The sequence below is a fragment of the Varanus komodoensis genome, unplaced genomic scaffold (assembly GCF_004798865.1).
Source record: "Varanus komodoensis strain SLA01 unplaced genomic scaffold, ASM479886v1 scaffold99, whole genome shotgun sequence".
Taxonomy (NCBI): domain Eukaryota; kingdom Metazoa; phylum Chordata; class Lepidosauria; order Squamata; family Varanidae; genus Varanus; species Varanus komodoensis.
Genome location: NW_025336676.1, coordinates 735966 through 749062, shown reverse-complemented (window position 1 = coordinate 749062; position 13097 = coordinate 735966). Strand labels below are relative to the sequence as shown.

Genomic DNA, 13097 nt, shown 5'->3' with positions numbered 1-13097 from the left:
GTGGCTGTTTGCATCACAAGGGGAACCAAGCCAGGAAAAGCCACATCCTCTCCTAGGATGTCTCTCTGGCCTGCCCTTTCTGCCTTCGGTACTGGAACCCTCCCCCATCCCCACTTTTGGCTGAAAGAGGCTTCCCCCACCTTATGCAGACCTAGGTATTAGCGTTGTATAGGGTGTTCTTGGCTGAGACAGTGGGCTTCTGGCCCACCCACACAGCTCCCTCCCCATTAGGAGAAGGATTGTTGTCTCCAGTTGTGCTCTGTTTCCCTGTTACTCCTTAGATTTGGGGCTTTTCCCGGTGCCCTTAACATTTCCCCTTCTTGAACCTTTGTTGCCACCTGAGCCTGTAAGAGAAGGCTGGGTGCTTGTCTCACCCTGCTAGCTGTGTGGGCCAGGGCTGATGGGACTTTATTGATTGATTGATTGATTTCTATGCCACCCCATTCGCCGAAGCCTCGGGGCGGCTCACAACTTGCAGGCCAACACATCTGGGCTGCCACAGATTGCTCACTGCTAACCGACTTCTGGGGAAATTGCCGGTGCCGTTCTGTTTGTTTCTAAGTGACACTTTGATTTTAAAAAAATACAGGAAAAATGGTAAAATCCTTGAGCTGGAGAAAACCTCAGAAGGTCTTGTATTCCAGTGCCCAGGTCAGGCAGGAAACCCAGTTCCAGCATCCCCAGCAGATGAGCCATTGGCCTCTGCCCAGCCATGTTGTTCAGGACGGAAAGTCTTCCCAGGAGCTCCTCTCCCAACAAGGCGGAATGTCTTGCGTCCTGAACGCCGTCTCCCTTTGGCCCCTGCGGGTTCCTTGGTGGGCCTTCATTCGGTGGGGGTCTTCGTGATTTGTTTTGTTTGTTGTTTTGCAGGGTGGCCTCCTGCAGCAAGGCAGAGCAGCAGTGGGAAGGGGGGTAATGGCCGAGTGAGGGGTGGGCAGCTCCAGGGCTTCCTATTTGGCGGAAATGCGGCTTTGAGCACTCCTGTTTTTAAAGCCATTCTGATGGTTTGAAGCCAAGAGGCCGGGAATTACGGACACTTGCATTCCGAAGGTCCTTCGCTTTGGTTCTGGGGATTGTCTGGAAGGGCTAAGAAAAGACCCCACCTGGAACCTAGGACAACAGTGCTGGCCACCACTGGAGGAATGCTGCCTGCAGCCCGGGACCCGATCCGGCACTGGGAGGACCAGGCACCCCAAGCCCAGTTCTTGCAGGGGAGCCTGGGGAAGTGGAGGCCCTCCTCAGCCAGGACATACGGCCCTGCGGGAGAGGGGACAGCCCTTTTGCGCCGCAGCCAGCCAGGTCCCCTTTGCTTCCTGCAGAAAGGTGCAGAGCCTATTGAAAGAGGCACAGGAAGTCACAGGAGGGGTGGGGCAGCCCCCCCACTTGACCTCCCCCGGCCTTCTGGCTTGGCTTCAGAGGGAACAAGCAGCCCCTCGAGAAAAGAGGAGGTCCCCTTGGAGCAGGCAGTTCTGCCCAGGAAGTGCCACCTGTGCAAAGCAGTTTCCTGCAAAAGTATCATCCTCAATCTAATAATAATAAATCCTGTCGTAGCTCTTCTCCTTTAGCAGAGTACCCATGTGGCTTTCCTGCTCCCCCCTGCCCACCTTTCTTGAGCCCCAGGGTGCTTCCGGGGCCATGCTGGCTTTTTGGACCCCCATGCTGGCTTTCCTGCAGCCAGTGGGGGCTGGGGAGCACACTTTGGGCCTGCGCATCCAAGGAGCTTCCGGTGGTGGCAGGGGACGGTTCAACACCACAGATAGCACTAGAAGCTTGGAGGAACACGTGCAGTGGGTGTGCCAGCCCACTGGGAAGCTGCCAGCTGCCCCCTGGTAGTTTTCGGGCACCCTTTCTCTTGCTTTCTGGCTCCACAGCAGGGCGGCAGCTGCTTGCCGCTAACTCGTCTTTCCAGCTTGCTTCAGAGTTGACTCCAGCGCGTCGCTCCGCACCCTGTGGTGTTCTTTGTGTTTGCCAGTGTGATTGACCCAGCGTGGAAGCCTCTGCCTGTTGGTCCCCAGGCAGGGGAAGGACTTTTGCCCCACAAGGGTCACCCCAAAGCTCAGGGAAGGTTACAGAAGATGAAGAAGAATCACTGCTGGCCAGAGGCCAGTTGTGTTGGGTGGCTTTGGTCCTGAGCAAGGCACCCCCCTTGGGTGGCCAGGAAGCCTCGGTAGTGGGAGAAAGGCCCAGTTTTGAGGGTGTGCTGAGGCAGCCCACATGCTGCAGGAAATGGGGGAGGCAGTGCCCCCTTTTCCAGTCTTGTTTGTAAGAGGGAGGCCAGAAACTTCCACCACCAAATAAAAGCTGCCTTTTGTTGCTACACCTGTGCTGTGTCGGCTCCTGTTGATCGTGTTTAACTGTTCAAAATGTTCCCTATATTGCATGCATGGAGCGCTTCCTTGGATGTGCACAGCTGCTTATTTGAGTTGTATCCCCCCCACCTTTTTTTGAAGAACTCACAGTGGCTTGCATCCTCCTCCTCTTGTCTCCACACCAACCCTGCACCAACCCTGGCTGAGAGTCTGACTAGCCCAGTGAGCTGGGAACTTGAACCTGGATCACTCACAGCTGACTTCGTGTCTGGGGACTTGGCTCTGGGGCCCAAACATCTTTCTCTGGGTTGTGTGCACAGCATTTTGCATCTACAATGAGGGAAGGCTGTCCTTGAGCACAGATCTGCTCTTGTATGGAACGATTTCTGGACGAAAGTGCTTTTGAGAAAGTGACAACGATGGCTCCAGGAACACCCCCTGCTACGTACCCACTCCTTTGGGGGGGGGGGGGTGCAACTTCATCCAGGACTGGAGCACACACCTCCTAGTCAAAGGATTCCCCCCACTCACGGAACAGCATTTCAGCCCTGAGTTGAGCTTCGGGTGATTAGTCCTCCTCTGATCCACTGTCCCAGCCGGGCACTGGCTTGGCCCATCCGCGGCTTCACCTGCTGGAGATGAAAAGGGGAAGCAGCTGCTTGTCATCCGCATGCTGAAGCCAACGGACGCCAAAGCTCCCGGGCTCAGCAGTCTCAAATAGTGCGAAATAGTGTGAGGGCCACCCTGACCCCCTGAGGAACGCCCTGCGGGAGAATCCGCGTGGCCAAGCCACGTACCCCAAGCAGGCCCTCCGGAGCGGGCCGTCCAGGCACGAGTGGAACCACCACAACGCAGCACCTCCCATGTGTGGCTTGGACAGGCGCCCCAGAGGGAGAGCGCAGGCGAGGCTGTCAGAAGTGGCTGAGCTTCCAGGAGGAACGGGGGCACATGCCGCCCTCTCCCCAGTAAAGGCCACCCCACAGGGTGAGCAAGACTGTTCCATGGCTATCATCGGCCTGGACCCTGAATGAAATGGGTCTTGTGCGAGGCTTCCTGGAGCTGGGTGGCTCCACTAGCTCCAGGACCTTGGCCATCAAAGTGGCATTTGCTGCTGGCCTAGAATTATTTGGTCCATCTTGCAAATGCCTCCTCAAAAAGAGGCACAAAGCGTCTCCCTGGCCCAGCCAGCACTGACTTTTGCCAGCCAAGAGGGGCATGGATCCAGCACGGCTGCGGTTTCACAAACCTGTCCAAGCACCTTGTCAAACATCCTCGAGCTGAACGAGCTGGAGCTGCACCAGCCATACTGTGGGCATCTCACCCACCTCTGCTGTGAAGATGTTGGTGTCCAAGTTCCAGTGCAGGCAGGAATTTCCTCCAGGAACCTGTCAGAAGCAGGTTGCCACTGGGCAGAGGGCGAAGGGGGGGGGCAGAAGCAGTGGGAGGAGAGGAAGCCCCCTTTCCCTTGCAGAAGATGTCAAGATGGCCAACAGTTTGGATGAGACTGAAGGGGGCCGGGCAAATCAGTGGAGGCTATCCAAGCTCCTAGTCCTCTTGGCTACCTCCAGTGTTCGTATGTGCCCGTTGCTGGGGAACATGGGCAGGAAGGCACTTTTGCACACCTCTCCTTTGCGGCAGTGAACAGAAGGCTGGATGAACTGGGAAGGGGGCCTGGGGGGAGTGAGGAGATTCAGGAGAGCTGGAAGTGGAGAATGGGCAGAGGGCCACTGGCATAACCAAGCTGCTGAAAAGGGGGACTCTCTTTGGCCCCAGCCAAAGGGTGGCTCTTCTGAGCGGGAACCCCTTCCCCAGCCGTGGGCTGAACTCTGCTGCTACAGGATGTTCATCAGGGTAAGGGGCTGAGCAGTGTCTTCGCCCACGCTGGGAAGGGGGTGCAGGGCCCGACTGCACCCGGAAAGAGGGCGCTTTGCTCCAGTGCTACATGACTGCCTGCTCTTACTAATTATCCTCGGTGGGAAATATGTCAGGGCCCTTAACCCCTTAAGTGTCCTGCAGTTGTTTTGGCCTACAGTTCCCATTGTCCCCAGCATCACCGCTAGGCCTAGCTCAGAGCAGGCTTATTTATTTAGGGAACTTCTATGCCGCCCCATTTGCCAAAGCCTCGGGGTGGCTCACAAACATAAATAAATAACATCATATAAAACAATATAATTTAACAGTATAAATTAAGGCTTGCACTCCAGGCTGGAAAATCCAGAGGCAACCCTCCCCTTACTGGAAAAAGTGGGATCCTCGGAGCTGTGGGGGGGGGGGCATCACCTGGGGCAGCAGATCCAGTCCGTGATCTACTTCTCTGGGGGAAAGAAGAGGCAGACACAGCAGATCTAACCCAAAATAACTTTATTGCTGCTGTTGCTCGTGGTACAAAAGTCGGAACTGGAAGCTGCCTGAGGGCCGGATCCTGGTCTCAGTGCCGTGTGTGGCCCAGAAAGAGGCTGCCAGCACCTGGAAAGGAGCGCTGCGGGCTTGGCACGGAGGAGCCGAGGACCACACCTCCCAGCATCCCCCGCACACAGAAAAATAACACGTGCACACACACACTCACCCCATGGCTAATTGAGTATTACCTTTATCATCATCCTTAATATTATTATTAATATATGGGAAACACCATTTGGCAAAACCCAAAACAACTACAGCACAATAAACCCAGCATTGCAAGTTTACCACGAGGTCTTTGGCTCCTGCTTGGCACAAGCCCTATCCTGTTGGGGAGGTGGGCGGGGGGGGGGGGGGAGGCCCAGAGGATTCAAGTTTTAATGCATCCAGGAAGCCAAGTGCCCAGGTTTTTTCCCTGGGGGAGGGAATGGGACGGATCCAGGTCAGGCTGAGGACATGTTGCTCCAGAACTCCATTCAAAATCATCCTCTTTGTACAGGGGTGTGTGTGGGGGGGGGGGGGAACCTAGGGACTCACACAAAAGGAAACGAGGCAAAATTCTTGAGTGCGTTGCACAGCTTTTGTGTGTGTACACAGTGAGCTTGAGCAGCCATGGCAGCAACAAGTGGGTGCTTTGGTTCACTGAGCTTCAAGGCACCCTGAAAGCCATCCAGGAGGGCCCCTTGCCCCAGGCCAGAGGGGCTGAGCCCAAGGGGACTCCAGCCTTGGCAGCAACGCCCCCAGACGCAGCCTCAGCTCACTCCCCCACAGAGGCAATCCCACACACCCACTTTATGGGGTTGCTGCCAGGGGCACTGCAGGGCTTGTAGGAGGCTGAACTCCCCCTTGCAGAAGCCCTCAGGCTCCATGCTGGGTGGGCAGGGACAAAGCAAAATAAAATGAAAGCAAGAGACCAGCGCATCCCAGTGCAAGGAAGTGAAGCAGCAGCCCCTGGATGTTGGTTTCACGGTCACAGCTGGGTTCCCAGTGCTGAGGCTGGAAACCATGGTGCCCTGGGAGCTGGAGGGGGTCAAGGGGTTGTTCTGGTGGGGAGGGAGAGGAGCAGGCCACAGAGGCCAGGGCAGCATGCACCCTGGGCCCTCCACTGCCTCTGTCCCTCCCTCTCAATCTGAAGTGCCCCAGCAAGATAGCTGCAAGTGACCATGCCAGCCCTCCCCCTCTGCATGGGATGCCCGGGTTCCCACGGGTTCGGGGCTTATGGGCATCCGAATGGGCCACATGCAGGAGCTTTAGGCAAGGAGTTTCAAGGGGGAGGGGAGGAAGCTGCGAAAGGGCTGGGCAGCCCCACCATGGCTGGTGGTTGGGGGACACCAGGTGGGCCAAGGAAAGGGAGCCAAGTGGGATCCCGGGGCACAGCACACGGCAAGGGCCTCGTTTGGGCAAGACGTGCTCACCGTGCTCAGACACAGCTTTGTTCACAGGTGATGAAACTTGCCATATCTGCCATGTACCGTATTTTTCCATGTATAAGACAATACTTTTCCTTAAAAATATTTACCTAAAAATGGAGGGGTGTCTTATACACAGGGGGCCAAGAAGAGAATCACGGTTGTGAAGCTGCCGATCTCTGCAAACTAGCCTCGAGCGAAACTTCCGATTGCAGAGACAAGCTAGCAGGTTTCCTGCAATCGTGAGCCTTTATGTAACTGACTTCTGTGGATGCTGTGGGGAGCGTGTAGCCCAGGGGTCCTCAAACTTTTTCAACAGGGGGCCAGTAGAAAGGTGGGTGCAGGCACGCTCGGGGTGGGGAGATGGGCATGATCGCAGGCGCGCGCGCGGGGAGGTGGCGATGCAGCTGCATGGCGAGGCAGCAGCTTGCTCGCTCAGAGATTGGGAAGAAAAGTGGGGGACGTCCTATACATGGGGGCACCTTATAGACAGAAAAAATACGTACCTTCCCATCCCCTTTCCATCATCCGCTTGGATCTCCGTTTGTTAAACCCAGCATCCCCAGAGTGCACAAAATGAGGAACTCCAGCTTGCAGTCCATTTGCTAAACTAGGATCAAATAATGGTTTCAGATCCTGGTTAGGCAATGGATGTTAGACCAGCATGCCACAGAGAGGAGGAGCAAGCGAGGGGCTAGGGAAGCCTTGTTTCCAAGCCATTTGAAAAGCCAGGATTGGGCCACTGAAGCAGATTCATGGAAGGAAGGCTGGCAAGGCTATCAACATCAGCCTCTGAACCCCTCTCATGTGACAAAGTGCCCCCCCCCCCCCGGTGTTTACGCAGAAGTGAGCCCCACAGTGCCCTGTGGGGTTTGCTTCCTGGTCTTGGGATCACAGCCTCGAAAAGCTTCATGGACGAAGCAGAACAAAATGGGGGCCAAGGGGAGAAGTCCCTGCGGCAGAACAGAAGCAAGCGTGGTGCTCGGCTCCTAAAGCAGAGCAAGTCCTCGGCCTCGAAAGCTGGGACTGTTCCCTATTTTGGATTTTGGCTGGGGAAACAAGCCAGTCCTAATTTTAAGTCTTGGGGTAAAAAGTCCTTGTTTCCATATTACCCTGGTAATTTCTCTTTGAGCCAAGCAATGCTGTTTTTCCTTTCTCCCTAAAATGCCTCCCTGTCCAACAGCCCAAGTGGGGCAAGATGTAAAGAAGGGTGAGGAAGGCTTGCAAGGCGTGGGGTTTGTGCTTGAGCGCTTGCCCTCTCCCTCTCCTTTGCACCCTTCGTTTCCTGCCCTAAGGAAGCCCCAACTGTTTTGCTGTGGGAGCAGGATCCTTGTAGAAGGCAGACCCCGCATTTTAAATAGCTGCACGAAAGGCGGTGCCCCTTGGGCTCCCCCTGAAATGGCCGAGTGTGTCCACTCATTTCCCTGAAGGCCCTGGTTCTCCTTCTGTCATTATCTGGGGGAACGTGCCATGGATGGTGGCTGAAGTTGGCAGCATGGCATTCTGGGAAGTGCCAGCAACTTGGGGCCCAGGGAAATACACTGGCATGGAGCCGTGGAAAGGGCACCCTCCGGTGGGGCCTGAAGCAGCGGGCGCCTCAACCAAGTGGGCGCAAATCCAACAGAACTGGCACAGCTCCTCCTCCTCACATTGGTGGCGACCAAAGTTTACTGTTTAGCACCAAGGTCACCAGGTGCTGAACAAAGCCGGCAGGAACAGAGGCACAAACTTTCTGTCCAGAGCAGGTGTTGAAGCGGCTTTCATTTGCAGGGGAAACACTTTCAAGGAGTTTTCTACCACACTAGGGCAGTTTCCACCCACTTTACTACTTGCCACTCCTCCCTTTGAAGCAGGCATGCCGATGCAAGTCACTGCTGTTCAAGAAACTGTAGTGCACTCTGCAAAATACTGCAAGGGATGGTGTGGAAATACACTAAGGAAGTACCTAAAAGCGCTGGAGGAAGAGGAGCTCCTTGGGTTCACTGCGGTCTAGAAGACGTAAGGCACTGCCTGGGAGAAAGGAAGACAGGCCACCGTGATGCTTGGCCTGCCTCAGCTTGTTCCCACCCAACCAGGTGATTCCTAGAGAAGGTGCCAGGGAAGTTTTGCTCAGAACTTCACTGGTGCCACTCAGTTAATTCTAGTGCACTTTGGAGGAGACTGGGCAAGCCGAGCGTGCGGCACAGCCGGCCTCTTTCGGCTCTCCGCCCACTCACCAGCCTGGAAGCGCAAAGTAAACAAGGCTGGGTGCCTGGCGAGAAACTGAGGTGCCCACCACTTTGGGTGAGGGGCAAAGAGAAGAGCCAGCAGGGATGACGATGTGGGAGGCTCTGACCTACGAAAGCCCTTGGCAAGGGGAGGTTCTTGGCCGAAAGAGGTGGCTTTTGGGGTGGGGGGGTGTTTGCCTTCCTGCTGTCATCCTTGGCCACGCCCGGAGTCTCTCACCATGGCAGAGGTCAGGGCACATGAGAAGGCAGGAGGGGCGGAGGACAGCGTTGGCTCGGGCCCGGCTCTGAAGCCTTCCCCAGGGCAGAACCCCAAGGGGCAGGCAGGTGATGCTGGCAGGAGGAGGTGTGGCTTTTCTGGGGGCAGGGGTGGAGTGGGGCAGTGTGCTGCCCGGGCCTCGTTCTCCTTGGTGTCCCTAGGCACGGGGTTAGAAGAGGTGGAGCTGCAACCTCATCTTGAGCGCCTGGCCGAGCTCTCCGGAAAGGTAGTTGAGATCCTTCAGGGCCTCCAGCTTGTGCAGTTCCCACTTGCGGTACAGGGGCACGCTGACGATCTCCAGGAGGTAAGTGCCGGGGGCGGCCCGCTTGCCAGCCAAGTGCAAGAAGCTCAGCCCCTCCTTCTGGTGGATGCTGAAGTAGCCCTGCTGGTTCCCCTGGGAGATCACATAGCGGATGCGCTTCTCCAGGGTCGCCACAGCGGGCAGCAGCTCCAGGATGTGCTCCTTGGGCAGCAGGTCGGAAGTGTTCAGAACCACCACCAAGGGGGTGTCCACATCTATGCTAGCCAAGCTGACGCCTAGCTTCTGCACCGAGGGAGGGAGGGAGAGGAGAGGACAGAGGTCAGGGTAAGACGAGGCGAAACAAGGGGCAAATCACAGTTGTCACTGATCAGCACTGAGTTTTCTAGGGTGCACAGCAATGCAAAGGCCTGCCTGTGTTCCAACTCCCCAGTTACTGCATCTGAAACTGGAGGCAGTCTATAGCCCCTAGGACTGGCAGTCAGGTAGCGTTTCTGCCCCCTGCATCTCCTAACCCCCTTTTGCCTCCTCTTGTATCTGTGGGGAGATCCCTCCCTCCCTCTTCTCAGAGTAGAACTCAGTGGGAGCCATCCAGTGAAGTTTACATTTTGCACCTGCATCTTGCAGGGCCAATCCTAGCAGCTCCTAGTAAAATATCTCACGATCTACATCTGTCCCAAATTCATGACCCCTCCTTAAATCCATCCTGGCCTCCTAACACAAGTCTTGGCCAGGATTTATATGGGGTATGGTTTCCCACATTCCCCATACACCACATTTGGGGTGGGGGGTTTCTTTCTCAGTTTCTTGAACAAATTCTGACCATTGTGCTTGACCTTCTGCTACTTTTGCAATACAGCAGCGGCCAGGCGAAGGGATGGAATCTATCAAGGTGTGTTTTTGGTGTGGGACCTTACAGATTTGCACAGGGGATAAACACTGCATCAAAAAGGGTTTGGGTACAACCGTGCGCATCCCCTCACTGAGAAAGTTGCCAAGGGGCCTGTGCGGCCAGAAAGCTGGGCCTAACCCACACGCACACAGAGCTCAGCAATCCAAGCACAGCAGCAGGCAACCTGGAGAGCCCCTTTTGGCTTGCTCCTGCTTCAGGAACAGGGGCGCAGGATTGAGGCCTCCCCATACTGGGAAGAATCCAAAGGGCATCTCTCTGTGGGACAAAGGCCCCGTCTCCCCCCACTGCACCTGGAGCATGCGGGTGCCATTGATGCTGCGTCGGTGTCGCCCTCCCTCAGGGTACCCGTTGATCTTGCACTCGTAACAGGCCTCAGGTGAAAGCAGGTTCTCCTCCTCTTCGTCCGGTGGAGCAGGCAGGTAGGCCTCCTTGCCGAACCCTAAGCTGGAGATGCAGTGGCTGTGGATCAAAGACAGTGTAAGCAGTGGATGATGGAGAAAGAGGTCCTTGCATAATGGCAAGGATGCGACGGGGTGTGTGTGGAAAACAGGGCTGGCTGTTTGCCGGGGAGGGAGCAGCTGGATCTGGCTGGATTGTGGGGCCCTTACCACAGAATCCGCGAATTGTATGGTTGGGAGGGGCCAGGAAGGCCATCAAGTCCACCCCCCTGCTGTTGCAGGACACTATGTTACACCCTCCTGTTCAGGTTGCTGCCCAGCTTCTTTCTGAATAACTCCAGTGTGGGAGAGCCCCCCACCTCTCCAGGCAGCTGGTTCCACTGTTGTATTGCTCTGACCGTGAGGAAGCTTTTTCTGATGTCCAGCCTTAATCTGGGTTGTCGCAACTTGAACTGATTATTCTGTGTCCTTCACTCTGGCATCAGCAAGGAGAGATCTTGACCTTCCTCTTTTTGTGACTTAGAGAGGGATACCATGTCCCCCCTCAGCCTTCTCTTCTCAAGGCTGAACATGCCCAGTTCTCGCTGTCTCTCCTCACAGGGCAGTTTCCAAACCCTGGATCATTTTTGTTGCCCTCCGCTGGACCCTAATGTTTCTGCACCTTTCTTAAATCTTGGTTCCCAGGTCTGACTAGTGAAGAGCATGAGGGAACGATTACTCCTCTCTGACCCTGTGCACCCACTTCCATTTCGGAGGAGCACTCCGTGGTCGGACTCCAGTGGTGGGTGAGGACAATGCAAACACTCGCGCTCAAACACCAACAATCCCAGCCCATTGCGGCGGAAACTTACTGCTCGCAAGAGGTCTACACACAGATCCCTGGCAAGCTGTCAGAATGGGAACCCCACAAGCCAAACATGGGCAAGACACCAAATGGGAGAGGGTATGTGGCCAGGAAAAGGGAGTGCCTCTCCATCTGGGGAGCGGTCCGTGCTGGGCTGGGCTGGGCCGGAGGTTCCCCAGCCTTGGAGTGGTTCCTTTCAGTTCTATGATTCTGTGAATCAACCGGGAGCTCCCCAAGCGATTTGCAATGGGCGCCGCTTTGGTATTATCTGAGCTGGGCAGAAGGAAGGTCTGAACAATCAGCAGCAGGCGGGAGCAGATTTTGGACTCCCAGGGGCTCAGCCAGGATTCCACACCACCCCCAACTATCCTGCTGAAATGAGAAAAGCTGGCAGGGGAATGAGGAATGGGAAGGACCATGAGCTCCGTTCCGTTCCAGTTCCCCAGAGCTGCCGCACTCTTTAATTCTGCATGCAGGCTCTAACTGGCAGGTGTCAGGTTTCTAAGTAAATTGTTGAAGAAAGAAGATCCCAATAACTGGCATCTGCCTCCCTGTCCTACAAGATAGGTCCCTGTGGAAAGTAATGAGAGAAACACATTTTTTAATCTAAAAGTAAAACACTTTAAATGCTTGCATCTTTGTCCAAACTCTGGAATTCTGGCAGGGGTGATGCCTAGTGGGGAAAAGAGGAGGTGGGCTTCAGTCTTGAACAGGAGTGGGGGTGAAGGGAGAAATGAGGATGGGTCGGGAGTACAGAGGTGTGGGGAGCAAAGCACGGAGTCCGTTTGTGGGGCTGTCTGCACGTTCTCGAGGAGAGAGGGGTTGCAGGGCATTTGATCCACTTACCCTTGGCCTGCCCGGAAGTAACCGCTTGGACACCCACACAAGTAGCCCCCCTCCGTGTTGGAGCAGCCGTAGCTGCAAGGGCTTCCTCCCGCCGCGCACTCATTCACGTCTTGGCACCCCCCGAAGGCCTGGTCGAAGTCGAAGCCCGAGGGGCAGAGGCACTTGAAGCTTCCCAGGGTGTTGTAGCAAGAGGCGGAGCCACAAGCTGAGGGGCTGGAGCATTCGTTCTCATCTGTGGCCGGAGGAAAGCACGCGTGTGGGTGCTGGCATGGGGACTGGTTAGCCCAGACCCAAAGGTTTGTGCGTGCCCAGATCTGTGGTCCTTGGATGGATCCAAAGCCACCCCAACACTGCAACAGTGAGGGCCGAACTTTACATGCTGACTCAATGGAAAATGTGAAGAAGGCCCTGTGCCTTGCTTCCGACAGTGGACAGCCAGAGACTCACAAGCACAATGCAAGGGCACCTGCTGCCTTCCCTTCTTATGTCCTCAGCATTATATGTGGTATGCTATTTTTAATGGCTACTTTTAAGAAGAAAATACAGTTCCCTAAGCCACAGGTCCCCTTCATGGATCACTGCCTTGTCATGGCGAAGGGGCTTGTGTAGCTCAATGAAGCTATGAGCTATGCCGTGCAGGGCCACCCAAGACGGACAGGTCATAGCAGAGAGCTCTGACAAAATGTGCTCCACTGGAGAAGGAAATGGCAACCCACTCCAGTATCCTTGCCATGAAAACCCCATGGACAGTACCAAAGGGCAAAACGATACGACGCCGGAAGATGAGCCCCTCAGGTTGGAAAGTGTCCAATGTGCTACTGGGGAAGAGCAGAGGGCTAGTACTAGTAGCGCCAGAAAGAGTGAAGTGACTGGGTCAAAGCCGAAAGGACACGCAGTTGCGGATGCATCTGGTGGTGAAAGGAGAGTCCGATGCTGCAAAGATCTATACTCCATAGGAACCTGGAATGTAAAAGCCATGAATCAAGGCAAGCTGGACGTGGTCAGACAAGAGATGGCAAGACTGAACATTGACATCTTAGGAGTCAGTGAACTGAAATGGACAGGAATGGGTGAATTTAATTCAGAGGACCATCGGGTATACTACTGCGGGCAAGAATCCCTCAGAAGAAATGGAGTAGCCTTCATAGTCAATAAAAGAGTAGGAAAAGCAGTACTGGGATACAATCTCCAAAATGACAGAATGATCTCAGTTCGAATCCAAGGCAAACCATTCA

General features: G+C 55.3%; 1 protein-coding gene across 1 annotated transcript in view; it reads right to left on the bottom strand.

Annotated features, from left to right (window-relative positions):
* Window positions 1-8771: 8771 nt before the first annotated feature.
* Window positions 8772-13097, bottom strand: part of FBN3 (fibrillin 3) — a 115460-nt gene continuing 111134 nt past the window's right edge. Inside the window, exons 62-64 of the mRNA XM_044419027.1 lie at window positions 11863-12094; window positions 10065-10233; window positions 8772-9146 (exon numbers count right to left, since the gene is read on the bottom strand). Of these exons, the coding sequence (XP_044274962.1) occupies window positions 8772-9146; window positions 10065-10233; window positions 11863-12094 (776 nt within the window). The remainder of the gene's footprint in view (window positions 9147-10064; window positions 10234-11862; window positions 12095-13097) is intronic.